The sequence below is a fragment of the Macaca fascicularis genome, chromosome 4 (genome assembly GCF_037993035.2).
Source record: "Macaca fascicularis isolate 582-1 chromosome 4, T2T-MFA8v1.1".
NCBI classification, from domain to species: domain Eukaryota; kingdom Metazoa; phylum Chordata; class Mammalia; order Primates; family Cercopithecidae; genus Macaca; species Macaca fascicularis.
This window is the reverse complement of record NC_088378.1, coordinates 128,828,036-128,853,808: the sequence shown is the minus strand read 5'-3', so window position 1 is coordinate 128,853,808 and position 25,773 is coordinate 128,828,036. Positions and strand designations below refer to the sequence as shown.

The following is a 25,773-nucleotide window of genomic DNA, read 5'->3' as shown; positions in this document are numbered from 1 at the left end:
AGTGCTGCTGCCTGCCTGCCTGCGCTGTCATTGAGAGCCATCTTTTTAGCCAGTAGTGGATGAAAAGCCCTTTCTTGGTCCACGATTGCCCCTGGCTAAGCTGCAAACATGCTGGCTTAGCATAACAGGTGCCCGAACGAGGAGGGGCAGGGGAGCGTGCAGAGCGGGCACCTAATCTTATTAACCCATATTAAGGTTACTAGGGGTTTATTTACTGGCAGCTCAGTCCTGGGCTTGAAGCATGTTGTAAAGAAGTTGTGGGTTCTGGAACTGAGGCCAAAAATTCCAGGACACAGCTTCCCAAATATTCAGGATAGTCATCACCTGTTTCTTCACTATGGAGTGAGCATTTTAAAAATGAAAGTCCTAAGGCTCTGTCTTTACCCCTCACCCCTGTCCCAGGGCTATGCTGGCAGAACTTTAAAAGCTGGCTGGGCCAGGTGCAGTGGCTCACTCCTGTAATCCCAGCACTTTGGGAGGCCAAGGCAGGCAGATCACCTAAGGACAGGAGTTCGAGACCAGCCTGGACAACATGGCGAAACCCCATCTCTACTAAAAATATAAAAATTAGCGGGGTGTGGTGGCCAATGCTGTAATCCCAGCTAGTAGGAAGGCTGAGGCAGGAGAATCACTTGAACCCAGGAGGCAGAGGTTGCAGTGAGCTGAGATCATGCCATTGCAGTCCAGCCTGGGCAACAAGAGCAAAACTCCATATTTGGAAGGAAAAAAAAAAAAAAAAGCTGCCTGGGTCCCTCAGGAGAACAGGATTTACACCAGCCCAACGAAAGACTGAAGTTACACACAAGCAAAAACCTGATAGTAGAGACTTCCTGGGCACTGGTAGGTGACCAAAAGGGATGGTCCAGGTTTCTCTAGCAACTACCGGCTACCTGAGAAGACCTGTTAAAATGCAGTTAACTCTAAGCCTGCTCCGAACCAATGAATGAGATATATTGTAGGGTCAATGCACTCTTGGGCCTCTCAACAACCTTCAGATGCTCAGGTTGTTCACATTTGCCCCTATAAACCTGGCCCCGTAGGGATATTTCCCTGTTTGAGGAAATAATGTTTTGGCCAGAGGAGAAGAAAAAATGGCTTGGAGTTTTGCCTAAATTACTACATTAAAATTCCATGTATTCAGCTCTGGTTCAAACTCTAGCAAATGCTGAGATTATTTGGATATAATAATAGTCACTGCTATAATAGTCGCTGTTGTTACAGGTAAGAGATGGCCAGATGGAGTGATGTGATACACAGGCCATGTTTCTAACAATGATTGTTACCAATGCTTCCTTTTAGGGTGGGTTTCTTTTCCTTTTTGGCAAATACTAGCTGTAGTAGGGGATTCTGCGATACATGTTGAATGGGCTTAGTCATTTAACAAAAGTGATTTTCATACAGTATGAATTTTAATATCTGTTGACAGCTGTTAACAGCATAGTTACACTTGTGGGCCTAGAGCAGCATTTTCACCATGGTTCTCAGCACTCTTGAGAGACGGCGAGAGCTCAGGGACCTTTGCCAAAGATGTCTGGCTCAGCATTTTTTCAGTAGGGATCATTCCTTGGCCTCAATGAGACTCAGAAATCTAATTAAACTTGGGACCAACGTCTGACAGAGTGTCCAGACATCCTGGATCTGGTCTGCTTGGGGGAATTAAGCCCAGAACATACCCCAGGCAGCACCAGAAGTCTTATTTTCTCTACACTGAAGTTCTTAGGACAGCAAAGAACCCAAACTCAGTCCCAAGTAACCTGTTCCCAAACACCATCGGTCAGAAGCAGAGGTAAATTATCTACTGTTCCCTTTCTGGTTTTTGCCTTCTGGCTGTGGTCTCCAGCCAGGTAGGAATGAGCTCTCTTGAATATTCATCCAACTGGCGGAATTATGCTGGGCCCCGCCTTGGTCTGGTCACCAGGGTCTGGGAAGTCAGCAAAATCATTCCTTCCCCTGAAAGCTTCTCTTTCCTAAAGAAAGTGAAAACTCATGTATTTGCTAGCTCAGGAAGATGGGCTATCTCAAAGAATCTCCTTAGATGCAGAAGCATTCCAGAAATAGTGTTTTTCAAGATGGGTATCTGGGAGGGAAGAAACAGAAGAAGCTCCCAGAGAATTCCTTGCCCTTTGCTGTGGACAATTAGTGTTGTCCATAGGGCTGTGATGGCCACCTGTGTGGGTATCCCTGGGCCCACCAAGAACTGAGGCCTGGTCTCCAAAGGGTGGACTCATGTCTGATTGTTGCTCCTCTTCCACAGCAGGGCAGCAGCCCACCCCAGTGCTTCCACAGATGAGCCACACGAGATCACCCGGCACCCTAGGGGTGATGTGGTGCTGGGACACGCCAGCAGCCTGACTTCCTCAACCCATGGTTCACTCCAGACTCAGTGACCGAGGGCATGTGAATGGGACACAAAAGCAGGCCTTTCACTGTGTTTTTGGTAGGGGAAATAATCTCCTGCCTTGAAATTCTCTTGCGTCATGATTAAAGAATCCTGTTTAGAGCCCTCAATGCCTTAAGAGTCCATTATTCTTAGAAAAGTGTAACTTTCCCCCAACTTCTGGCATTAAGCAAATGGCCAACCTGTCAATCTTGGCATTGAAAAAAAAAAAAAAAAGACAACATGGCCATTTTTCAGACTTCTGTACTTATGCACCAAGTGACACTTTGGATATAGAGTGAAGCAACATGGAGCTCATAAGAGGTAAATTCTAAAAGGGGAGCAGCCCTTGGATACGGCCAGTGACTGTAGGGTAGGACTAAATAGCCATCTGAGAGAGCCCCTGAGTCACCAGGAGGGCATATCCTAGGGCAGCGGGCCTGAAGGGAGCTCACTCATTCACATTTTGGGTCAGTCATTCAACAACTGTGTGTCAAATGCTTTTAGGGACCCTAAACTTAAATTCCACCATCAGGGAGAGTCTCTGTGAGATGGTGCCCTCCTTGCGAGATTCAGACTTTCAGAGTTGGACGAGGGGGAGATCCGCGTTTCTTGAGTCCACTATTTCTCAGTGTTCGGGAAGGGAGGGGCCCCAGGGCCCTCAGCCAGCCTCTGGGGCCTGGCCTGCGTCTGCGCCCTCGGCTTCCACCTGGTTGCCCTTGCCCAGCTTCTTCACGCTCTCCAGAAAGGCCTTCCAGGTCTCTGGCACGCTCTTCTCCAGCAGCCAGCCCTCGCTCTCGCTCTCAGGTTCCTCGGGGTTGGACACACGGTCCAGTGACGTCTGCAGATAGCGCAACCCAATTGTAATGGTCACCTGATGGCGGGAGAAGAGATTTAGAGACAATCTGGGAGAATCACTGGGAGCTGGATCATTCGGAAACCACAGGAGCCTCAAAATGAGGGTCCCAGAGAGGACTTAACCTGAGCACTGTGGAATGTGGATTGGTGACAGCCTGCCCCACGCTGCCCTGCCCTCAGTGCTCAACACACCTGATTCCTCCAGCCTCATCTCAGACCCCTCTCTTCCTCCCTTTCCAGCCACCCTGGGCTGCTTTGGGTTCGCCCATGCCCCATACTCTCTCCTCTCTAGGTCTTTACCATCTGCTATGCTCTGCCTAGAACCTTGTTCCACTCCATGTTCATCTGTTAATTCATCTTCAGCCCTTGGTGAGCTCCCCTGCAGCTCATCCTCCCTCCCCGCCCCCTCGGGTCGCCCCCATCCCAGGTGCATTAATCCTGGGTTCCTTCACCTCGGTGCCCCTCTACACTCTGTCGCTTGGCACATATTGTGTGGTTCAGTAACTTCTTTGGGTGGAATTAAGAGGTCACCTCTTTTCTGCATCTGCTGTGTGGTACTTTTTTTTTTTTTTTTTTTTTTGAGACGAGTCTCGCCCTGTCACCCAGGCTGGAGTGCAGTGGCATGGTCTCAGCTCATTGCAAACTCTGTCTCCCGTGTTCAAGGAATTCTCGTGCCTCGGCCTCTTGAATAGCTGAGATTACAGGGGCCTGCTACCATACCTGGCTAATTTTTGTATTTTTTTTTTTTTGTTGTTACTGTTGTAGATAGGTGGTTACCCCATGTTGCCAGCTGGCATTAGGTGCACAGGCAAGGTGACTCATTTAAAGGAATCTTTGGGAATCTCCTCAATGGAAAAAGCTTCCTCACCAAATGTTCCTGGCTTTGTACATTGGGATTTTGAAGTTTGGATTTTCTGCTCTCAAGGTAGCTAAAAGCACGTACCCTGAGTCACCGTGCCACCTCATTTACTAACAGTCTCTCATTCAACTCCTAGAGCAGTGCCTGGCATACAGGTACATGTTTAAGAAATATCTCTGACCGCACATGGTGGCTCACGCCTGTAATCCCACCACTTTGGGAGGCTGAGGCCAAGGCTGGTGGATTACTTGAGGTCAGGAGTTCAAGACCAGCTTGGCCAACATGGCAAAACCCCATCTCTACTAAAAATACAAAAACTGGCTGGGCATGGTGGTGCACGCCTGTAATCACAGCTACTTGGGAGGCTGAGACAGGAGAATCACTTGAACGAGGTGGAGCTTGCAGTGAGCTGACATCATGCCAGTGCACTCCAGCCTGGGCGACAAAGCAAGACTTTGTCTCGAAAGAAAGATCTCTCAGCCAGGTGCAGTGGCACCCACCTGTAATCCCAGCACTTTAGGGGACCAAGGCAGGAGGATTGCTTGAAACCAGGAGTTAGAGAGCAGCCTGGGCAACAGAGCAAGACCCAATTTCTACAAAAGACTCTATGGAGTGTGACTCAGGGCACCCGCTTGCAGCTACTCTGCGTGTGCCTATAGTCCCAGCTACTCAGAAGGCTGAGGTGGGAAGAGCCCTGAGCCCAGGAGTTTGAGGCTGCAGTGAGCTACGATCATGCCCCTGCACTCCAGCCTGGGCGACACAGTGAATTTTTCTTCTTGTCTCTAAAAAAAATAAATAAACAATTTAAAATAATAAAAATTAAAAATGAATATCTCTTTAACCAAGGAGTAAATTCAGCACACTCACTGAGGATTTGCTTACATTGCAAGCCCTATAGTTTACAGAGGAACTGAGCGTTGCGGATAAGATGAACCCACACATTATTAGACTAACAGGTAAATGGGGGCCAGCGTCTCAAGAAGCCCAAATCCAAACAGTACCCATTTCCTGAACACCTGCATATGCTGTTCATGTTGCCTCCCAATAGTCCCCAAAGCTAAGTGCTGTCACCCCATATAACAGAGAGGTTAAATGACTAAGACCTCAGTACCAAAAAGTGGGGACACAGGATGAACCTCCAAAGCATGCTAACTAAAAGAAGCCAAACGTAATATGGGTATATTTATATGAAATGTCCAAAATACATAAATCCAGAGAATAGTTGTCAGGGGTTGGGGGCAGGTTGGGAGGTGGTGACTGCTTCATGAGTGTGAGATTTTCTTGGGGGCTGATGGAAATCTTTTGGAACTAGGTAGAGGTGGTTGCACAACATTGTAAATCAACTAGATGACACCAAATTGTTTACCTTTTATAAATCTCACCTTAAATTAAAAAAAAAAATGTGTCAGTTGTGTGCGGTGCTAACGCCTGTAATCCCAACACTTTGGGAGGCCAAGGCGGGAGGATCATGAGGTCAGGAGATCGAGACTATCCTGGTTAACACGGTGAAACCCCGTCTCTACTAAAAATACAAAAAATTAGCCGGGCATGGTGGCACATGCCTTTAGTCCCAGCTATGGGGAGGCTGAGGCAGGAGAATCACTTGATCCCAAGAGGGGGAGGTTGCAGTGAGCCAAGATCATGCCACTGCACTCCAGCCTGGGCAACAGAGAGAGACTCAGTCTCAAAAAAAAAAAAAAAAAAAAAAAAAAAAAATTTAAGTGGTGGGAAATAAACCAAAAACTAAATAAATGAATAAATAAATACAAAAGGTGGAGGCACTGGGTGGGGTTCAAGCCCAGGCTGATCTGACTCACAGCCTCACTGAAGGCTGTTTCCAAGGAGGGAGGCATGCTCTCTCCAGGCCTGGCTCCGCCCCCATTAGACCGGAAGGGGCCAGAGGCTCTCCCTACCCCCACCCCCAGCTGGCCCAGGGCCTACCTCGAAGAGCCAAATGAGGAGTGTGACGACCCCCATGGAGTTCATGAGGCTGCTGTAGTAGCTGAGCAGGGCAGCCCTGCAGCCACGCACCCACAGGTTGAGCTCCTCCGTCTGGTGGTCGTAACTGTAGTGTGCTGAGTTGTTGGTGATCTGATACTGGATGCAGGGCCGTGGCGAGCTAGGATTGCAGCAGCTGAAGGGGACGCCATCTACCAGGTACCGCCCATCCACGTTGCTCTTGATTCGACTGGAAGGGAAAGAGACAACTGGAGATGGGCTTCCTGGGCTTCTCACCAGGGGCCACTTCCTCCCATCCCCTGCCTCTGGAAGCTTGGAATAGTCATTCACTCACACGCTTGGTATATATTTGCTGTGCACCTGCTACATGCCAGCCACTGTTCTAGGCACTGAAGACAAAGCAATGAATAAATGCCCCTGCCTTCCTCGACCTTATGGTCTAGAGGGTTGAGGCAGATGGTAATCCAAGACTCAAGTCAATAGGGAATACAGAAATTCACCCAACCACTCTGTGCTGCCAGGCCCTTTCTTGGGGCCATGCCTGGAGGGGAGGAGGAGCAGCAGGACAGGAGCTGTTGATGGACAAGCATCTGGCTGCCACTGGTGACGCCCCAGCTCCCTCACCAACCTCATCTCCCCCTTACAGGTCACTGGTGGCCAAGGCCCTTTCCAGCCAGGTGTTTCCAGAAGGCCTGCTCAGGCCTAGGGCCTGTGCAAAGGCAGGGGATGGAGACCCGAGGCAGGCACAGTTCTTGCCCTCAGAGGACTCCACCCCCAGTCAGGGGGGAGCTCCTGACTCACCTAAGGGACACAACTGCAAGCAGGTTCTCCAGGCTGATGGGCGGGGCTCCCAGCATATCTTCTGCACTTCTAAATTTTTTTGTATATTTATTTAGAGCTTACTATACATTCACACAGGTTCAGAATTCAAAAGGGATCTTTACAGTGAAAAGTCTCCCCTTCCCCTCAGACAGGCTAGGTATGTTCTACCTGACCTGGGTGTGATTACCCAGGTGTTTCATGTGTCAAAACTCATTGAGCTGCACACTTGGGATTCGTGCATTTGGCTGGGCATGGTGGCTTAAGTCTGTAATCCCAGCACTTTGTGAGGCCAAGGCAGGAGGATCGCTGGAGCCCAGGAGTTCAAGGCAGCAGTGAGCTATGATCACACCACTGCACTGCACTCAGCCTGGGCAACAGAACAAGACTGTCTCTTAAAAAAAAAAAAAGATTTGTGCACTTGACTGTGTGCTTGTCATCTAAATAAAAAGTTGTGGGCAGGCGTGGTGGCTCACGCCTGTAATCCCAGCACTTTGGGAGGCGGAGGTGGGCAGATCACGAGACCAAGAGATCAAGATCAAGAGACCGAGACTGTCTCTCGGTCAAGAGATCGAGACCATCCTGGTCAATATGGTGAAACCCCGTCTCTACTAAAAATACAAAAATTAGTTGGGCGTGGTGGCACGCGCCTGTAGTCCCAGCTACTCAGGAGGCTGAGGCAGGAGAATCACTTGAACCCGGGAGGCAGAGGTTGCAGTGAGCCAAGATCGCACCACTGCACTCCAGCTGGGGCGACAGAGTGAGACCCCGTCTCAAAAAAGAAAAAAAAAAAGAAAACAAAAAGTTGCGCGTAGGCCAGGTGCAGTAGCTCACACCTATAATCTCAGCACTTTGGGAGGCCCAGGTGATTAGATGACCCGAGGTCAGGAGTTCGAGACCAGCCTGGGCAACATGGTGAAACCTCATTTCTACAATTAATAAAAATACAAAAAAATTTGCCAGGCGTTTTGGTGCATGCCTGTAGTCCCAGCTACTCGGGAGGCTGAGGCACGAGAATCACTTGAGCCCGAGATGCAGAGGTTGCAGTGAGCCAAGATCACACCACTGTAGTCCAGCCTGGGCGATAGAGTGAGACTCTGTCTCAAAAAAAAAAAAAAAAGAAAAGAAAAGAAAAAAAAGTTGCAGGTGAACAATGTGTTACATAATAGACTTTTAGAACATAATAGAGAGCATAATTGTTTCCAATAGAGATTATTTTAAACAATGTTCATTGAAATGGTCACGAATCTCTTAAAAGATGTCCATGTTTCGCTTCTAAATAAAATTTCTTTAATACAAAATTCCTCCCACTCCTCATTTCTCAGCCTCCAGGTCCTGACCGCTGTGGCCAGCTCCACCAGAGAGAGGCTTCATGCATGGACAAGCAAACATGTTTTCATTTTTCCTGTTCTCTTTTTATTACTGCAAATGAGAACATTATATACATACTGTCTTGAACCTTTCGTTTTTCCCTTAGCAATATCTTGGAGATCTTTTTTTTTTTTTTTTTTGGCAGGGGTGGGAGATGAAGTCTCACTCTGTCACCCAGGCTGGAGTGCAGTGGTGCACCACCACACCCAGCTAACTTTTGTATTTTCAGTAGAGACGGGGTTTTGTCATGTTGGCCAGGCTGATCTGGAACTCCTGACCTCAAGTGATCCGCCTGCCTCAGCCTCCCAAAGTGCTGGGATTACAGGTGTGAGCCACCACGCCCAGCTGAGATATTTTCATATCTGTCAGTAGAGTGTCTTGGATTTTTTTTTCTTTTTTTTTAAGAGCTGCATGGTATTCCCATTGTGTGGATGGCACATGGGTCCTAGCCAGTTCCATACTGATGGAAGTTTCAGTTTTCCCAGTCTCTCATTAATACAAACATGGAAATCAGTCATTTTGCATATTGTGACTATACGGAGCAGGTAAATTCCTGGAAGATGGATCCTGGCATCAAAGGGTGATCTTGCCAGATACCTGCCATATTTCTCCACTGGTCTGTCCTGCGGGGGGGCTGAGCGGGGAGGGGGCGGTTCACAAACCCAACCAGCCAAGCTTAGGAGAACCCGTCCTCCACAGCCGCATCCACACAGATCAGACTTTTGATCTTTGCCAACCTGATCTTTAGAAAACAGTATCTCGGGGTTGTTTTCATTTCCATTTTTCTCATTACGAGTGAAGCTGAGCATCTTTTGGTGTGCTCAAGGACCACAGGCGTTCCATTTCCATGAAGCGTGTTGATTTCCGTCTATTATGATTAAGACTTTCTAGGAGGGCTGCATGAGGTGGCCTGGGTCATGGTAAACATGTTTCCACGCGCCCTGTAATCCCTGCCCTCTACTTCATGGGCAGAACACACTGCCCAGAGACCAGATGGCCCTGGGTGGCATGGACAGCACAGGTTGGTGATAAGAGCAGGACAGCCTGGGTTTACTCCTGGCTTGCCCACATGCCAGCTCCATCCCTCTGGACAAGTTCCTTAACCTCTCCCTGCCTCTACTTCCTTATATTTAAAACAAAGTTGACGCGAGGATTGCATGAAGTGATACATGTAAGAGTGCTTGAAGAGTGCTGGTATTAATACATAGTAGCCATGCGCTGTGAGCAAAACCACCTCACCGGGCAGCTGGCCAAGCAAGAGCCGCCAGGGGCCGTGCTCTGAGTACCTGGGAGCTGACATCAGGTTGTAAGAACAGAGCCCGCCACGCGATATCATATCACGGGAGAGCCCTCACTGGGGAGTTGGCAGTGCAGGTTCTACCAGCTGTGGTGAAGAAGCTGTCGGCTCCTTGAGGGCAGGATCGTGTGGGGTACCCTCCGTAGTGGTCCCAACACGGAGCACCTGCCGGCTGGCACTGCCTGCCCACCGCTCAAAGCCCCACTCCAGCCACGTGCGTGGGGAAGGCAGAAACTGTGTCTTGCTCAGCTGTCCCTCTGCAGCCCCTCGCTGGGGGGCACCGGGCTGTGGGTGACGGAATTGGGGCAGGGGTGGGAAGACAAGCTGGAGCAGTGTGGGAAAGGCCGTTGGCTTGGGCCTCCGGCTCCCCTGAGGGCTCCCTGAGGACGGGCTGTGTCTCCCTTCAGACTGGGGACCCCTGAAGATAGGGCTGCATGTCCCCTCAGACTGGGGCTTCCTGAAGACAGGGCTGCGTCTCCCTCACACTGGGAACTTCCCAGGGGCAACACGGGTCAGCCTGGGGGAAAAGGCCGAGCTTGGTGAACGCTGGGACTTGCCTGGGTCACCAGCCTGGGAACCCTTGGGGTCTCTCACTTCCGGAGCTATCCCTCCCCCACTCCAAACATCGTCTTGTTTACTCAGTGCTTGCCCTCATTCCAACCACAGATTAAGGCTCCTCTCACCCTCTTAAGACAAAGCCAGGCAGAGGAGAGCGCCTTAGTGGTGAGCCGGCTATTTATATCACAGCGTGTTTCCCAGGCTATGAATTTCACTCTGCAGTAGGGGAGGAGTCACTAGGGTTTGAAAGGGTCTTGAATAAAATAAGGCCTATGTTCTAGGCCACTGTCCCATAAGTAAGGCACATAGAGCCTGGGAAAATGATCATGTCTGAGTTTTTCTGGAAAAACCAACATAATTTAGTAAGTGAATCAAATCAGTAAGGCCAGTCATAGGGCAATGGGCAGGGGTATACCTGACAGGGGGTCACCCCAAGCAGGACGCTGGCTGAGGGACACCTGTGAGACCTTGAGAACTGGCCTAATCTCTCTGAGACTGAGTTTTCTCATCTAAGAAATGAGATTTTAAACACTTGACGGGATGGTGGACATTAAATGGGACCACATGCGTAGAGCATTGGGTACACACTATGTGTTTAGTATGCTTTGAAGATGGCTTTTTTGGGTAGTGCTGTGGTTTGAATGTGTCCCCCAAAGTTCCTGTGTTGGAAACGTGAGGCCCAGCATGACAGTGGCGAGAGATGGGACCTTTGAGAGGTGATTGGATTACGAGGGCTCTGTCCTCATGAGCAGATTAATGCCATTATCACAGGAGTGGGTTCCTGAGAAAAGGATGAATTCAGGCCCCTCAGCAGATGCGGCCCCACCACCTTGGACTTCCCAGTCTCCAGAACAGTAAGAAATAAATCTCGCTTTTTATCAGCTTTCCAGACTCAAGTATTCTGTTACAGCAGCTCCCAGTGAACTAAGACAGTAAGTCACTGGGCGTAAGGTAGTACAGACAGTGAGGGGTGCCATGAGGAGAAGACACAGCCCCGTCCTCAGACAGCCCCAGTCTGTGGGAGACACAGTCCTGTCTTCAGAGACCCCCAGTCTGTGGGAGACACAGCCCCGTCCTCAGGGAGCCCCAGTCTGAGGAAGACACAGCTCCGTCCTCAGGGAGCCCCAGTCTGAGGGGAGACGCAACCCCATCCTCAAGGAGCCCCTGTCTGAGGGGGAAATGCAGCCCCGTCCTCAGGGAGCCCCAGTTTGAGGGGAGACACAGCCCTGTCTTCAGGGAACCCCAGTTTGAGGGAAACGCAGCCCCATCCCCAGGGAGCCCCGGTCTGAGAGGAGACACAGCCCCATCCTCAGGGAGCACCCCCAGTCTGAGGGGAGACACAGCCCCATCCTCAGGGAGCACCCCCAGTCTGAGGGAGACACAGCCCCATCCTCAGGGAGCCCCAGTCTGAGGGGAGACACAGCCCCATCCTCAGGGAGCCCTGGTCTGAGGGAGACACAGTCCCATCCTCAGGGAGCCCTGGTCTGAGGGGAGACACAGCCCAGCCCTCAGGAAGCCCCAATTTGAAGGGGAAACACAGCTCTGCCTTCAAAGAGTTCCCGTCTGAGAGGGGAGACACCCCATCTAGCCAGGTTCTATTCTTCTTCCTGAGATGTCTACGAATTGTTTAAGAAGAGCAAGCAGGTACCTGTATGTAGTCTGTGGGTTCCCTGGGAAGAATGGTGAACAGCGAAAGCTTGGTGCCAGTTTCTCCCTCAGACTGGGGACCCCTGGCTAGGCCTTCCTGGCTGGTAGTCCCTGGTTCCAAAATGTCTGAGCTCCCTCATGCTCTACCTCTCACCCCAAGATACTACAGCTCTGCTCATCCTGCGACCTTTAAAAGAAGTGTTGTAAACTGACTGAAGACCTCATGTTCTTCCTCATGTGCTCCGGTAAGATGCACAGAGCGGCAATGTAGGAAATGTTCTTGCCACAGCTGAGCCTGATCCAACCACACCTAGACCCAGACTACTGGTTTATGAGGAAATACAGGGAACAGAAGAACAAGTTAAACAACACCACTTGACTGCAATTGCCCATTTCCAAACTATGGGGGATTCTGCAGGAGAATCCCAGTTTCTCTTACATACATGGCATGAAAAAGGGGCCAGTTTCTTAGTAAAACAGACGGGAAACCAAACAACCAAATGCAAAGCATAAACTTGGTTTGGATCCTAAATTGACCAACTGTAAAAAGCATTCCGAGACTATCAGGGAAAACTGAACATAGACTGGGTATTGGTTGATATTGCCATTAATTCTGTTGACTGTGACTGGTCTTGTGCTTATGTTCAGCAGAAACAAAAGGGCAAAAAACAAATAAAGCCTCTTTGTCTGTTGGAGATGCCTATTAAAGTATTTATAGGTAAAAGGAAAGTATGTCCAGGATTTGCTTTAGGATATTCAGAAGGGGAGAACGTGTTTGGGGGAGGGTAGTATATATGAAACAGGCAAAATGTTGATATTTGTTCCTAGGTGATGGCTTCTTGTCTTTGGGTTTTTAGTTTTTGTTTTTGTTTGAGACAGAATTTCTCTGTTGTTGCCCAGGCTGGAGTGCAATGGTGCAATCTCGGCTCACTGCAACCTCTGCCTCCCAGGTTCAAGTGATTCTTCTGCCTCAGCCTCCGAAGTAGCTGGGATTACAGGCACTCGCCACGACGCCCATGCCCAGCTAATTTTTTTTTTTTTTTGTATTTTTAGTAGAGACAGGGTTTCACCATGTTGGCCTGGCTGGTCTTGAACTCCTGACCTCAGGTGATCCACCCCCATCAGCCTCACAAAGTGCTGGGATTACAGGCGTGAGCCACTGTGCCAAGTCTGTTTTTCCCTTTTGTTTTTTGGGGTTTTTTTTGTTTTTGTTGTTTGTTTGTTTGTTTGAGATGGAGTCTTGCTGTGTCGCCCAGGCTGGAGTACAGTGGCACGATCTCGGCTCACTGCAAGCTCCACCTCCCGGGTTCACGCCATTCTCCTGCCTCAGCCTCCCAAGTAGCTGGGACGACAGGTGCCCGCCACCACGCCCAGCTAATTTTTTTTGTATTTTTAGTAGAGACAGGGTTTCACCGTGTTAGCCAGGATGGTCTCAATCTCCTGAGCTCATGATCTGCCCGCCTCGGCCTCCCAAAGTGCTGGGATTACAGGCATGAGCCAATGCGCCCAATCTGTTTTTCCCTTTTTCTAAGAGACCTTGGGCTCAAGTGATCCTCCCACCTCAGCTTCCAAGTAGCTGGAGTTACAGGTGTGTTGCCACCACACCTGGCTAGGTGATGGCTACATGGGAATTAATTATACTGAACTCTTTAATTTTGTAAAAGCTTGAGTTTTTTTCTATAATAGAAGTTGAAAATGCAATAAAACAAGATAAAAGAGCATCAGTTGAGAACTACAGGCCTGGCACGGTGGCTCACACCTGTAATCCCAGCACTTTGGGAGGCCAAGGCGGGTGGATCACCTGAGGTCGGGAGTTCGAGACCAGCCTGGCCAACATGGTGAAACCCTGTCTTTACTAAAAATATAAAAATTAGACAGGTGTGGTGCTGGGCGCCTGTAATTTCAGCTACTCGGGAGGCTAAGGCAGGAGAATTGCTTGAACCCAGGAGACAGAGGTTGCAGTGAGCCGACATGGTGCCACTGCACTCCAGCCTGGACAATAGAGTGAAAGTCCATCTCAAAAAAAAAAAAAAAAAAAAAAAAAAGAGAGAGAGAGAGAACTATACATCTCTTTCACTGACACCTTGCTCTGAAAAGAGAGAGTCAATGAGGGAGATAGCATTTCTGGATTTGGCTCCTCCCTCTGAGAGCCTCCTCCAAGTGTAGCAGAAAGTGTGTCCCCCTCTTCCTGGCCCACCCAGGACCACCAGGCCAGGGGAGCGAGATGAGATGTGGGAGGTTGAAGCCCAGTGACAACCCCATTTACCACAGGCCCTGCAGAGCCCAGGATGGTGTTCCTAGTTTCTGTGGGGCCACCTCGTGATTATTTAAGATGTTGGCACAGAAGCACTGGAATCCGAACCTAATCCATTCATGTTTTCCAACCCTGCATCATCTCTGTCCACTCCTTTCCCTGTCCTTCTGGGAGAGGAAATGGAGAGCAAAAAGACAGGGAAAGGCTGGGAGCGGTGGCTCACACCTGTAATCTCAGCGCTCTGGGAGGCCGAGGCAGGCAGATCACCTGAGGTCAGGAGTTTGAGACCAGCCTGGCCAACGTGAAGAAATCCCATCTCTACAAAATTACAAAAATTAGCTGGGCATGATGGTGGGTGCCTGTAATCCCAGGTACTCGGGAGGCTGAGGCAGGAGAAGCACTTGAACCCGGGAGGCGAAGGTTTCAGTGAGCCGAGATCGCGCATTGCACTCCAGCCTGGGTGACTGAGCAAGACTCCATCTCAATAAAAAATAAAAATAAAAATAAAATAAAATAAAATAAAAAGAAAGACAGGGAGAAGAGGGAGAAAAGCAAGACTTCCCCTACCCCAAGCAGCCTGGATAATTTGAGGCTTCTGTCACTCAGTGAACAAACATTCATTTAATGCCGAAGGTATACAAGAGGTACTTTAACATCACTGGGAAACAGCAGAGTAGGGTGAAAGGAGCAGAATTAAAATCTGGCACGCTGTATAATGGAATATTATTTCACCATAAAAAGGAATGAAGTTCTGATATATGCTACAACGTGGATGAACTTTGAAAACACTATGCTAAGTGAAAGAAGGCAGACACAAAAGGACAAATGTTATATGACTCATTCATATGAAATGTCCAGAACAGGGAAATCTATAGATATAGAAAGTAAACGAGTGGTTACTTAGGGCTAGGGGGAGGGGAGGCTAGGGAGTAAAGCTAAACAATGCAAGGTTTCCCTTAGAAGTGATGAAAATGTTCTAAAATTGATTGTAATGTTGGTTGTCCAACTCTGTGAATATACTAAAAACCATTGAATTGCATACTTTTAATGGGTACATTGTTTGGTATGTGAATTATATCTCAATAAAGCTGTTTTTTCTTTTTGTTTGAGACAGGGTCTCACTCTGTTGCCCAGGCAGGAGTACAGTGGTGCAATCACAGCTCACTGCAGCCTCAATTGCTTCGGCTCAGGTGATCCTCCCACCTCAGCCTCCCGAGTAGCTGAGACTATAGGCACACACCACCACACCTAATTAATTTTTGTATTTTTTGTAGGGATGGGGTTTGACCACGTTGCCCAGGCTGGTCTCGAACTCCTGGGCTCAAGTGATCCATCCGCCTCAGCCTCCCAAAGTGCTGGGATTACAGGTGTGAGCCACCACAAGTGGCCGAAACTGGTTTTTGTTTTGTTTTGTTTTGTTTTGTTTTTTGCCTCCCCCACTTCCTATTGTGTGATCTTAGGCACGTCCCTTAACCTCCTGGGCCTCAGATTTCTCATATGTAAAATGGAGATAATAATACCAGCTGGGCACAGTGTCTCACTCCTGTAATCCCAGCACTTTGGGAGGCTGAGGCGGGTAGATCACTTGAGGTCAGGAGTTCAAGACCAGCCTGGGCAACATGGTGAAACCCCTGTCTCTACTAAAAATACAAAAATTAACCGGGCGTGGTAGCACACGTCTGTAATCCCAGTTACTCAGGAGGTTGAGGCAGGTAAATCGGTTGTACCCGGGAGGCAGAGGTTGCAGTGAGCCAAGACGGTGCCACTGCACTCCAGCCTGAGCAACAGGGCAAGATTGTCTCAAACAAACAAACAAACAAACAAACAAAAACTAAAAAAATTAAGACAAAAACTTCCCAGGAAGGGTTTTGTGCAGGATAAATTTGGGTCTTTTCTCTCTCCCAAATGACTTGGCAACATGGTCATAGGCAGGCTGGGGATGGGGTGCAGTCACTGGGCTACTCCCCTGAGACAGAGCAGCCAAAACTCTTGTAAGGCCAGGTGCCGTGGCTCACACCTGTAATTCCAGCAATTTGGGAGACTGAGGCAGGCGGATCACTTGAGGTCAGGAGTTCCAGACCAGCCTGACCAACATGGTGAAACCTTGTCTCTACTAAAAATACAAAAATTAGCCAGGTGTGGTGGCATGTGCCTGTAATCCCAGCTACTCAGGAGGCTGAGGCAGGACAATCTCTTGAACCCAGGAGGCGGAGGTTGCAGCAAGCTGAGATCGTGCCACTGCACCACAGCCTGGGTGATAGAGTGAGACTCCATTTCAAAAAACAAAACAAACAAACAAACAAAACTCTTGTAAATTCCCATAAAAATATGGAATTGTTTCTACCTGATCTTATTCATTAGATCAGGAACCTTCAGGAGCCAGCCTGGATCTTAAAGATTCCTCTGAGAAATCTCCCAAACCTGCCCACCCCTCCATGCTTACTGAGGCTATGCACTCTATCCTCAGGTTCCTGGGGGCCCCAAGGTGGGGCACAACGGGGGAGGCCAGAATGCAGGCACCCAGCTCCTCCTCTCAGGAGCTGGACTGAAGATGCCAGAAGGTGAAGACCTCAACTTTCTCTAGCCCAGTCTAGTGAAGTGCCCACTGCACAGAATGGAAAGTTATTCCAGGGACAGAGCCTGCAGAAATGCCTGGAAATCGTGGCACCACACACGGCCCATGCCCCGTCTGTGTCAGCGGAGGATCCCTGTGCATTTTCTCCAGGCTATCCGTGCTCAGACCAGCTCACTTCTCCTGGGATTGCTTCCCCACAGTCCTCAGGTCAAGCAGGAGAAAGAGGCTCACCCCAAACTCTTTGTTGGCTCATCCAAATTTGATGGGGAGAGGAGAAACAAAAAAAAGGAGAATTCTGCCTGGCATGGTGGTGGGTGCCTATAATCCCAGGTACTCTGGAGGCTGAGGTGGGATGCTTGCTTGAAACCAAGAGTTCAAGACCAGCCTGAGCAACAGAGTGAGACCTCATCTCTATTTTTTTTTTTTAAGAAAATAATTTTTTTTCTTTTTCTTAAGGCAGGGTCTCACTCTGTCACCCAGGCTGGAGTGCAGTGGCGCAATCTTGGCTCACTGCAACCTCGAACTCCCAGGCTCAAGTGATTCTCCCACCTCGGCCTTCCAAGTAGCAGGGACCACAGGTGCATGCCACTGTGCCCTAGCTCTTTTTTGTTTTGTTTTGTTTGTTTTTGTTTGGTTGGTGTTTTTTCTTTTTTTGAGATGGAGTTTCGCCCTTGTTGCCCAGGCTGGAGTAGAATGGCACCATCTCAGCTCACTGCAGTCTCCGCCTCCCAGATTCAAGCAATTCTGCCTCCGCCTCCCAAGTAGCTGGGATTACAGGCATGTGCCACTGAACCTGGTTAATTTTTTCTTTTTTTTTTTTCTTTTTTTTTTTTTGAGACGGATTCTTGCTCTGCCCAGGCTGGAGTGCTGTGGTGCGATCTCGGCTCACAGCAAACTCCGCCTCCTGGGTTCATGCCATTCTCCTGCCTCAGCCTCCCGAGTAGCTGGGACTACAGGGGCCCGCCACCACGTCCGGCTAATTTTTTTTGCATTTTTAGTACAGACGGGGTTTCACCTTGTTAGCCAGGATGGTCTTGATCTCCTGCTCATGATCCACCCGCCTCAGCCTTCCAAAGTGCTGGGATTACAGGCGTGAGCCACCGCACCCGGCTAATTTTGTATTTTTAGTAGAGACAGAGTTTCACCAAGTTGGTCAGGCTGTTCTCAAACTTCTGACCTCAAGTGATCCACCCGCCTCGGCCTCCCAAAGTGCTAGGATTACAAGCGCGAACCACCTCACCAGGCCTTTTTTTGTTTGTTTTTTGTAGAAGTGAAGTCTTATTATGTTGCCCAGGCTGGTCTTGTACTCCTGGCCTCAAGGGATGCTCCTGTCTCAGCCTCCCAAAGTGCTAGGATTACAAGCATGAGCCTGCACCTGGCCAGAAATTTCTTTTAAAAAGATCTTGGTGGCCAGGAGCAGTGGCTCACGCCTGTAATCCCAGCACTTTGGGAGGCCAAAGAGGGTGTATCACTTGAGGTTAGGAGGTCGAGACCAGCCTGGCCAACATGGTGAAACCCAGTCTCTACTAAAAATACAAAAAAAATTAGCTGGACCTGGTGGCGGGCACATGTAATCCCAGCTACTTGGGAGGCTGAGACAGGAGAATCAATTGAACCAGGGAGGCAAGGATGCAGTGAGCTGAGATCGCACCATTGCACTCCAGCCTGGGCAACAAATAAAAAAAGAGAAGGATCTTGTTGGATGATAACCTCCCTCTCCCTGCCCTTTTGCCGGCCTCACGTCTTTGCCATCAGAATCCCAGCCCCGGGGGTGTGCCGAGATAATCCAGAAGGTAAATGCTTACCGTTTCTCAGTGCTTGTGATCTCAAAAATATATATATATGTAACTTACATTTTTCATGGATGGGTTTTGGAGAGCTAGCTTTGTCATGTAAACTTACTAAACCTCGGTGGCTCAAGCCTGTAATCCCAGCACTTTGGGAGGCCGAGGCAGGTGGATCACGAGGTCAGGAGATCGAGACTATCCTGGCTAACATGGTGAAACCCCGTCTCTACTAAAAATACAAAAAACTAGCCGGGCGAGGTGGCGGGCGCCTGTAGTCTCAGCTACTTGGGAGGCTGAGGCGGGAGAATGGCGTGAACCCGGGAGGCGGAGCTTGCAGTGAGCCGAGATCACGCCACTGCACTCCAGCCTGGGAGACACAGCGAGACTCCGTCTCAAAAAAAAAAAAAAAAAAACTTACTAAACCTTCCAAAATGAAGCCGTGAAAACGTGAACAGAAAAATGTTTTAGTTTTCCTTGGAGGTGGGAGTAGGTGCCATTCCACAGTCTCTCATTCAGTCCTTCTTTCATTCCTTCTACCAACTTTAGATAAGAGCTGTGCTCTCAGGCACTGCCCCTCAGGCAAACCCAGCTCTGAGCAGCTTTCTGAACATAACCCCAGGAGCCTCACTTCCCTTGTGGGCCTTGTTCAGTGATGATTCATGTGAAAGTCTGTGGGACTGGGTGCGGTGGCTCATGTTTGGAATCCCAGCACTTTGGGAGGCTGAGGCAGGAGCATCACTTGAGCCCAGAGGTTTAAGACCAGCTTGGCCAACGTGATGAAACCCCATCTCTACTAAAAATAGAAAAATTAGCTGGAGGCTGGACAAGGTAACTCATGCCTGTAATCCCAGCACTTTGGGAGGTCGAGGCAGGTGGATGATCTGAGCTCAGGAGTTCAAGACCAACCTGGGGGCAACATAGCGAAACCCTGTCTCTACTGAAAATACAGAAAATTAGCTAGATGTGGTGGCTCGCACCTGTAGTCCCAGGTACTTGGGAGACTGAGATGGGAGAATCACCTAAGCCTGAGAAGTGGGAGTTGTAGTGAGCCTGGATAGTGAGACCATCTCAAAAAAGTGAGACCCTGTCTCAAAAAAAAAAAAAAAAAAAAATTAGCCCAGTGTGGTGCCACACACACCTATAATCTCAGCTGCTTGGAAAGCTGAGGCACGAGAATAGCTTGAACTCAGGAGGTGATAGTTGCAGTGAGCCAAGATTGTGCCACTGCACTCCAGCCTGGGCAATAGAGTGAGACCCTGCCTCAAAATAACTATTAATTAATTAATTAAATAAAAAGAAAAGTCTGTGGGAAATGATAATGTGATCCTCTCTCGGCAAAGGTGGCCCTATCAGGCTATACCCTTGGAAGAACAGGCAGCCCACTGAGGTATGAGGTCACCGGAGGTTTTGAAAAGGAGAAAAGCATTTCAGTTCTTTTTTTTTTTTTTTGAGACGGAGTCTCGCTCTGTCACCCAGGCTGGAGTGCGGTGGCCGGATCTCAGCTCACTGCAAGCTCCGCCTCCCGGGTTCACGCCATTCTCCTGCCTCAGCCTCCCGAGTAGCTGGGACTATAGGCGCCCGCCACCTTGCCCGGCTAGTTTTTTGTATTTTTTAGTAGAGACGGGGTTTCACCGTGTTAGCCAGGATGGTCTCGATCTCCTGACCTCGTGATCCGCCCGTCTCGGCCTCCCAAAGTGCTGGGATTACAAGCGTGAGCCACCGCGCCCGGCAGCATTTCAGTTCTAAGAAACCTGTATGCTAATTCTTTATTTATTCAGTTATTTTATTTTATTTTATTTTATTTTCTGAGATAGGGTCTTACTCTGTCACCTAGGCTGAAGTGCAGTGGCATGATCTCAGCTCACTACAACCTCTGCCTCCTGGGCTCAAATGAGCCTCCTGCCTCAGCCTCCTGAGTAGCTAGGACCACAGGTGCAAGCCACCACTCCTGGCTAATTTTTTTATGTTTTTGTTTTGTTTTGTTTTGTTTTTTTAGAGTCAAGATTTCATCATATTGCCCAGGCTGGTCTCGAACTCCTGAGCTCAAGTGATCCTCCCACCTTGGCCTCCCAAAGAGCTGGGATTACAGACATGAGCCACTGATCCCAGCCCTAATTGTGTCTTAAGACCAACTTTGTGGAAAGTTAAAGCCAAACGTCCATTTTTTCCTGGAAATTTAGCCTAAGGGAAATAAAAGACAGAGACAGAGAGAAGTAAAAGGCTCAAAGATGCCCATTCCAGTGTTACTTATAATAGAGGTAAATAAAAATTTGAATGCCTGCCTAAGCATGTACATTCATTCAGTGGACTTCTTTTTTTCTTCTTCTTCTTCTTCTTCTTCTTTGAGACTGAGTCTCACACTGTCTCTCGGGCTGGAGTGCAGTTGCGTGATCTCGGCTCACTGAAACCTCCACCTCCCTGATTCAAGTGATTCTCCTGCCTCAGCCTCCTGAGTAGCTGAGATTACAGGTATATGCCACCTCGCCCAGCTAATTTTCTGTATTTTTAGTAGAGATGGGTTTTCACTATGTTAGTTAGGCTGGTCTCGAACTCCTGACCTCGTGATCTACCCACCTCGGCCTCCTAAAGTGTTGGGATTACAGGTGTGAGTCACTGCACCTGGCTTCAGTGGACTTCTTATGCAACCATTAAACATGATCATTTTGGACATTATGCAAATGTTACACTATCAGATTACAAAATGGAACACTAAATTGTGTGTGTGTGTGGTTTTTTGTTTGTTTGTTTGTTTGTTTTGTTTTGTTTTTGAGACGGAGTTTCCCTCTTGTTGCCCAGGCTAGAGTACAATGGCGAGATCTCAGCTCATCGCAACCTTCGCCTCCTGGGTTCAAGCAATTCTCCCGCCTCAGCCTCCTGAGTAGCTGGGATTACAGGCATGAGCCACTATGCCTGGCTAATTTTGTATTTTTAATAGAGACGGGGTTTCTCCATGTTGGTCAGGCTGGTCTCGAACTCCCGACCTCAGGTGATCCGCCTGCCTCCGCCTCCCAAAGTGCTGGGATTACAGGCGTGAGCTACCACACCCGGCCTTAAATTGTCTTTATACTATGATTACACTGTATGACTATGTAAATGTGAACAATACTAGACTGAAATGTAGAAAAATTAAAGGCATTAATCAAGTTATGGGTGAGAAGCTAGCTTGAATTTGTTTTCCTATTTTGGTTTCTCTTAATATTACTGCTGCATTTTTTGTGCGTGTAATAGAAGAATTTTTCCCAAGTCAATAGAGTTTGGAAAATTTCCCACCAACAAGTTAGTATGGGACATTGAAGGAGTTTTGATTCAGCTAAATATTTGCCTGAAATTTTTGAATCCATTGACCATTGAGAGTGGAGTGACCTAGATCATTCCTTCACTCTGATACAAAAGGGGACTTGGAGTTACCGAGAGATTTGAATACATCTATCCAAGAACTGACTCTATGCAGGAGACAATCAAGGGAAATGATGGAGGAAAAGATGAAAAGCCCCTTCTCATCTGCTCACAGAGGCTGGTTCTACCACCGGCCTCTCCCACTCCCCAGGAATTCTGCTTGTGCCCCTGGCTTCACACTCTCCTCGGGAGATTTATATAAATCGTGGCATCTTGTGCTGCCCCTGCAGACCTGTCACCTGGGAAGGGCACAGCCCTTTACAATCCTCTCCTGACTGGGGATTTGCAGCAGTAATCTCCATCCACAAGAAAATAAAATCCCGAGAAGTGACCTTCACTGTGACGTCCCTTCCATCTGCAGGGCAGCTAAGCTAGCCATTTGGGCGTCATTCATGTTGTTTTGGGCTTCAGACATGTCCTGCTGCTGGTACCAATGCCCTGAGTTCAAGTTCCCTTTGGACTTACCAGCCTTACTCAGAAGAAAAAAAAACCACCCCTAGGAATAACTGAACCCCTAACCTCAGCCAGGTAGGGTCGAGTCGGACAGAAAGAAGAGGTGAGTGAGAGCAGCTGCCTCAAGGCAGGCTGCCCTTTCCCTGAAAAGTCACTCAAGCACCAGGTTGGTGGGCGTGTTGAGAAGAGCAGCCCACTGGAGCCAGCACACAGGCTGTTCCCTCCGACACAGAAGTTGAGAGTCCCTCTTTCACCAGCACCTCCCACAGCCCATCGCAGCATTTTACTTTTACATATGCCAATAATACTTTAGAAATGTTTTATCACGTTGCACTATCATGACCTACTAAGTAAACACCAGCAGGCATTTGATGAGTACCTGCTGCATGCCAGGTGCCAGCCAGGGCTAGGAGGTGACTTCCAAAATTACCTATTCTATTCCAGTGCCTTCATTTAAAAGATAGGCAAACCACAGCGCAGAGTGACTAGTGACCTGCCCAAGGTCACAAGACCTTGAACAACAGAGTCAAAACTTCAGCCTAGATCTCGTGACTTTCCCTTCCCTTGCTCTTTCCAACATATCCAGACAAACGTCTTGGGAATGGATGCTCAGGGTTGAAAGGTTGGAAAACAAGGGAACTAAGTAGGAAATTGTTTTACTTTTTTAAATTATTTTTATTTATTTATTTATTTGAAACAGGTTCTCGCTCTGTCACCCAGGCTGGAGTGCAGTGGCACGATCTCGGCTCACTGCAAGCTCCGCCTCCCGGGTTCACACCATTCTCCTGCCTCAGCCTCCTGAGTAGCTGGGACTATAGGCGCCCGCCACCACGCACAGCTAATTTTTTTGTATTTTTAGTAGAGACAGGGTTTCACCGTGTTAGCCAGGATGGTCTCAATCTCCTGACCTCATGATCAGCCCATCTCAGCCTCCCAAAGTGCTGGGATTACAGGTGTGAGCCACCGTGCCCGGCCCTAAATAGGAAATTTGAACTTCTGGGATTGAATCCAGCTACTTTGAATGAATGAGACAAACAGCCAAATAGCACCTCAGTATTTGTGATCGATGAATGACCTCCATCCCTCTGTATAAAGCGGACACACATTCCTGCCTGGCTCTTCCTCCCAAGGAGCTCCTATCCAAACAGCTTATATAAATTGACACCTTCTTCCCACCTTAGCCAACATTAGGTTGAACCATATGAAGTTGCCATTTTTTTATGGGTCAAAGAGGTAGAATATTAGCAGTTTCATATGGTTCAACCTGATACACCCTCACATACGCAGCAATAAGGTGTGCACCCAATGGAGAGGAAAAGGCACTGGGTGTGGGGAGAGGGACTGGTCAGAGGCCTGAGCCTCAGTGTCCCCGATATATTAATAGCTCTGACCCCAGGACTGGAAGCCACTCACTCTTTGACTTCTTTGGAGGAAAAGTCCAGGTAGCGATTGCTGATCCACTGAATCTCAAACCAGTCCCGAAAACCGTTGTTGCCGCAGCATTTGAACTCGATCTGCAGCATGTCGATGGTCTTCTTCATGAAACACCTGCCAGGGGTGTCTGTGTCCCGGTAGTACTTCATACCGTTCTTGAGCCCTTGGCCCAGGGTGTTCTCCAGCGAGCCCCGCAGCAGAAAGCAGCAGAGAGCCACGAGGAAGAGGACGATGTTGAAGAGGACACAGATAGCCAGGTATGGCTTCAGCCAGGGCTTCCATCTGGCGTACTTGGCCGGGTCCAGGGCATCGTAGCAGATCTTCCCAGCCAGAGAGTTGAAGACACAGGATAGCACCCCCATCCCTATCAATGAGTTGGGCACAAAATGGCTCTCGGAATTATTCATCACGTCGCTCCTCTTTCGGAGTTCAATCTTCAGGAACAGTCCTAGGCTGAAGATGATGATACCAGCCAACACAGAGAACCAGTTCATGAGCCAGAGCCCTTGGGCCAACTTGACCCGCTTCTTCTGGTCAAACTTGACTTTCAGTAGCGCCATGCTTGCAGAGTGTAGTCCGGGTTGCTTCCCGCGGCACAGCTCCCACCCCGAACCTTAACGAGCCCAGAGGCGGATGACTTAGGGCCTTGGGAAAAGTGCAGATGGCCCAAGCTGTAGGGAGCTGCCCTGGGGGCTGCCCATGTCGAGCGCTCCTAGCCTGGGATCCCTGCAAATGCAGTAGTGGTGGCAGGGGTCTCAGAATCTCAGCTTGAGCAGGGGCTAGTCCTGGTCCTGGGCGTTGTTTCTTCAGTGCCCTTCCCAGCCAAGAAGGGGCAGCCTGAATGCTGCAGATTAAAAGTGGGATCCACAAGACGTTTTGCTAATCTCTTTAGCCAGGTTCATCCCATTAGATAAAGCCATGCCACTCTCAAAACATGGTCAAAAGCAGCCTCCAGGTACATGCTGGACCAGAGAGCTCTGGGTACAGCTTGGAGAATCAGGAGCAAAGGGCAAGAATGGCCAAAAGAATGGGCTGTATCTGGAGGTCTGGCTCAGACCATGTTGCTCCCCAAAAGCACATTTCCAGGCCAATCTCCTTCAACATTTAAAACTTTCTGTAGGTCAAATAAATTGTTATCCTCTTTGAAAAAAGAAATGACAGGGCCAAGCACAGTGGCTCACACCTATAATCCCAGCACTTTGGGAGGCCAAGTTGGGTGGATTGCTTGAGCCCAGGAGTTCAAGACCAGCCTGGGCTACATAGGAAGACCCTGTCTCCACAAAAAAAAAAAAAAAAAAAAAAAAATTAGTTGGGCATGATGGCACGCACCTGTAGTTCTCCCGGCTACTCTGGAGGCTGAGGTGGCAAGATCACCTGAGCCTGGGGAGGTCAAGGCTGTAGTGAGCCGTGATCATGCCACTGCACTCCAGCCTGGGTGACAGAGTTAGGCCCTGTCTCAAATTAAAAAAAAAAAAAGAAAAGAAAAGAAAGAGAAGAAGGAAGGAAAGAAAGAAAGTGACAGATTGTGAGAAAACATTTGCAACTTGTAAAATTAAAAAGTAATATATAATGGCCAGGCATGGTGGCTCATGCCTGTAATCCCAGTACTTTGGGAGGCCAAGGCAGGTGGACCGCTTGAACCCAGGAGGTGCAGGTTGCAGTGAACTGACATCACCCCATTGTGCTCCAGCCTGGGCTACAGTGAGACTCTGTCTAAAAAAAAAGAATTAATATGCAAAAATGTTTTAAGTCCCACAAATTCACAATAAACAAAAATTCACAATCAAAAGATCAACAATCAACTGGAAAAATAGGCAAAACCCAGGAAGAGACAATTCATAAGGAAACTTGAAAAGTCCAATAATCTGGAAAAGATCTCAACTTGAGTAATAAGCAGAAAAACGCAAATCCAAACAATAGTAAAAGACCAAAATTGGCCGGGCACGATGGCTCACACCTGTAATCCCAGCAGTTTGGGAGGCCAAGGTGAGTAGATCACTTGAGGTCAGGGGTTCAAGACCAGCCTGGCCAACATGGTGAAACCCCGTCTCTACTAAAAATACAAAAAATGGCTGGGCATGGTGATAGGCATCGGTAATCCCAGTTACTTGTGAGGCTGAGGGAGGAGA

The 25,773-nt window shown here is 48.7% G+C and overlaps 1 protein-coding gene and 1 long non-coding RNA gene across 2 annotated transcripts; both read right to left on the bottom strand.

Annotated features, from left to right (window-relative positions):
* Window positions 1-1,305: 1,305 nt before the first annotated feature.
* Window positions 1,306-24,468, bottom strand: PRPH2 (peripherin 2). The gene is made up of 3 exons (XM_005552982.5): window positions 23,624-24,468; window positions 6,036-6,282; window positions 1,306-3,251 (listed from the first exon to the last, which is right to left on the bottom strand). Exons 1-3 carry the CDS (start codon window positions 24,202-24,204, stop codon window positions 3,039-3,041), a joined length of 1,041 nt encoding a protein of 346 aa, XP_005553039.1. The 5' UTR covers window positions 24,205-24,468; the 3' UTR covers window positions 1,306-3,038.
* LOC135970628 (uncharacterized) lies at window positions 18,319-18,909 on the bottom strand. Its single transcript, XR_010586417.2, has 2 exons — window positions 18,785-18,909; window positions 18,319-18,481 (listed from the first exon to the last, which is right to left on the bottom strand). It is a non-coding gene; the product is annotated as an uncharacterized lncRNA (long non-coding RNA).
* Window positions 24,469-25,773: the final 1,305 nt, after the last annotated feature.